General features: G+C 43.9%; 1 protein-coding gene across 1 annotated transcript; it reads left to right on the top strand.

Annotated features, from left to right (window-relative positions):
- The first annotated feature begins 1,187 nt into the window (after positions 1 to 1,187).
- On the top strand, positions 1,188 to 2,270 carry LOC149213473 (uncharacterized). Its single transcript, XM_089389038.1, has one exon. The coding sequence runs from the start codon at positions 1,188 to 1,190 to the stop codon at positions 2,268 to 2,270; it is 1,083 nt and encodes a 360-aa protein (XP_089245164.1).
- Positions 2,271 to 3,131: the final 861 nt, after the last annotated feature.

The following is a 3,131-nucleotide window of genomic DNA, read 5'->3' as shown; positions in this document are numbered from 1 at the left end:
TGCTTGAACGAAATTGGATCATAGGGAACATCCCGGTTCTGCTGAAAAAATGGAGCCCACTTTTCGATGCTATCAAAGAGAAAACTGATGTGTTCCCGGTATGGGTAAGGGCCCCGGGCCTCCCCTCGTTCCTATGGACAGAAGCAGTGTTTAAAGCCATCGGAAATAGATTGGGATCTTTCTTGGAAGCAGACATGTCTTTTCTGGAGACGAAGAACAGAGCAATGGCCCGCATTCTGGTGAGCCTCAACCCTAGCAGAGGTCTTGCCCAAAAAATAAATCTGCAGTACAAAGATTTTGTGTTCGAACAGATCTTGGATTACGAGCATTTGCCCTTCCGGTGCCATCGATGCCATGAGTATGGGCACCTTGCCAAGGACTGCCCGCTGTTCAGGAGAAGGAGGCATTTTCGGAGGACCTCAGATTTCAGAGAGCCAGTCTTCAATCACGTACACGTTCCTCAGGAGAAAGAAGGCATGGTGGAGCAGACAATAGAAGAAATGGAGATTGAGGGGACTCAGAAAGAGCCAGCGCCTGAAGATCCTCAGCTCCGAGAGCCGGCAGAGGTCACTGAATCGCAACCTGCGGAAGCAAAGGAGGAGATCGCTAGGGACTCAACCGCAGATCAAAATCCCATCAAAGAATCTGAAAAGGGTATGTGCTCAGGTCCTCCTCCTTCTTCCCTTCAATTTCCTGAGCATATTTATGATTCTATGCATATTACGCCTTCTATTTTCCCCATTCAAAACGAAGGCTGCCATGCCGTCCCTTGATTTGAACTGTGAAGATGTGTGGCCTCCTCTTATTCCCCCGGTTCCTCACACCCCGTGCCCCTATAACCTTAGATCTTTGGGAGGAAAGCCTGGGTCGCCCGGTTCAGTTGGAGGTTTAGGGCAGATGATCTCTCAAGGTTTCTCCAAAAATACGAGAGGTAGAAAATTAGATTTATCTAAGGCAAAACTAAAAGCAAAACTGGATGTAGCTGATGGAAAACAACACTCTATCCCTGGGGTTCTTAGAGCAGTGCAGACCCCTGAATCTGTTATCAAATGATTCTGTCCTCTTGGAACTGTAGAGGTTTGGCCAGTAAACCTAAAAAATTGGCCCTTAGAGACTAGATCCAAAACTCAAAATCAGACATTCTTTTTCTCCAAGAAACACTGGGGAAAGGAACTGAAGTGGAAACAATGCTAAGTGCTCTCCTGCCAGGGTGGAAATTCTCAGCAGTAGATTCATCAGGCCACTCGGGAGGTCTTGCAATTGGGTATAAAGAAGGAAGAATAAAGGTCTTTAATCAATGGGGGACGAAGCAAGTAATGGGCATGGAGGTTATTTCCCCCGACTTCTCTCTTCCCCTTTCAATTGTAAACATCTATGGCCCCTGTCAAGGAAGGGAGATATTCTGGAATGAACTGATGGCTAAATCTCTGATGAGGTATTCTCTGTTGATTGTGGGAGGTGACCTAAATTTCTCTATAGGGAGAGTAGAGGCTTGGGGTCCATCGGCCAGGGAAGACCCCTTGTCGGATTTCTTCCTCAATCTCCTTTTGGATAACAATCTCATAGATCCCTCCCCGAACAAAATCAAGCCAACATGGAGGAACAGAAGAGCAGGGGAGGATCGAATTGCTAAAAGATTAGACCGTTTTCTTCTATCTGAAGATTTAATCTCAAAGGTTCCTATTCTCAGGCAGTGGGTTGAGGAGATAGGCAACTCTAATCACTTCCCTATTTTTTTGGATCTCTCTTTCCCCCCTCCAAAGCCTGCTGCCCCCTTTAAATTCAATTCTTCTTGGCTTCAAGATCCCTCCTTCAATAAACTCTTCAAGGAAGCGTGGATCCATCCGGACAGAAATGCAAGAGAGGACAAAAGTTTCCTGTTTATGGAGAATCTCAAAAGATTGAAGAAAGCGACTATCTCATGGGCAAAGGACAGGAAGCTTAAACATAATGAAGAGTTGTTAAGGATCAGGGAGGAGTTGAAGAAGTTGGAGAGTATTGAGGTGGATGGATATATCTCGCAGGCTTCTAAGGATAAAATCCTTCATCTGGAGAAACTTCAGAACCAAATACTATTGGACAAGGAAGAAGAATGGAGGCTCAAGAGTAGGGCAATATGGTTAAAATCAGGAGATGAAAACACCCGTTTTTTTCATAACTATGCAAAAGGAAGAAAATCTGTAAATACCATTTGGAGCCTTAAAAATGAAGATGGAAGGGAGGTCAGTTCTTTTTCGGACCTCTCTGGTCTAGGACAGAGACATTTCTAGAGAATATTCTCAGATCCGGGAGAGGCCACCATAGCAGAAGTCATTAGAACAGCTCAATGCTTTCCAAGATTTGTCGAAGAGGAAGAAACAGAATAGCTATCAATCCCTGTATCTAAGGAGGAGGTTGAAGCAGCTATGAAACTCATGGCCAAAGACAAAAGACCCGGACCTGACGGGTGGACTATTGAACTCTTCCTCTTTTTCTTTGATTTAATAGGTTCTGAAAGCACTGATGTAGTAGAAGAATCAAGACAGAAAGGAGAAGTCTACAGCCCTTTTAATTCAACTATTCTAGCTCTCATTCCAAAGAAGGACGACCCGAAGAATTTTGAAGACTTCAGGCCGATCTCCTTATGCAACTGTATATATAAAATCATTGCAAAGGTGATAGCTATTAGAATTGTTCCTATTCTATCAAGAAACATCTCAATGGAACAATTTGGGTTTTTGGATGGAAGACAAATTCACGAAGCCATTGGAGTAGCCCAGGAGGTAATTCACAGTGTCAGACAAAAGAAAAAGAAGGGTGTGGTTCTTAAAATAGATCTCTCCAAAGCCTACGACCGAATCAACTGGCTTTATCTCCGGATGCTGCTAACCCATCTGGGTTTCAATTATTCTTTCATCAGTTGGATAATGGGTTGTATCACAAATGTCAGTTTTGCTGTTCTAATCAATGGAGCAGCCTCACCTTTTTTCAAAAGCCAAAGAGGCTTAAGGCAAGGTTGCCCTTTATCTCCTCTCCTGTTTCTTCTAGTGGCAGAAGGGCTAAGCAGGTTGATTCACAAAGCTAGAAGAGAGGAGAAGGTAAAAGGTATTGAGGTAGCAATCAATCTTTTCATCACTCACCTTATTTTTGTT

This window comes from Pinus tabuliformis, chromosome 1_1 (genome assembly GCF_031772625.1).
Source record: "Pinus tabuliformis cultivar Carrire ecotype Pingquan chromosome 1_1, CPIR1, whole genome shotgun sequence".
In the NCBI taxonomy this organism is placed as follows: Eukaryota; Viridiplantae; Streptophyta; class Pinopsida; order Pinales; family Pinaceae; genus Pinus; species Pinus tabuliformis.
This window is presented reverse-complemented; position numbering and strand designations above follow the sequence as displayed.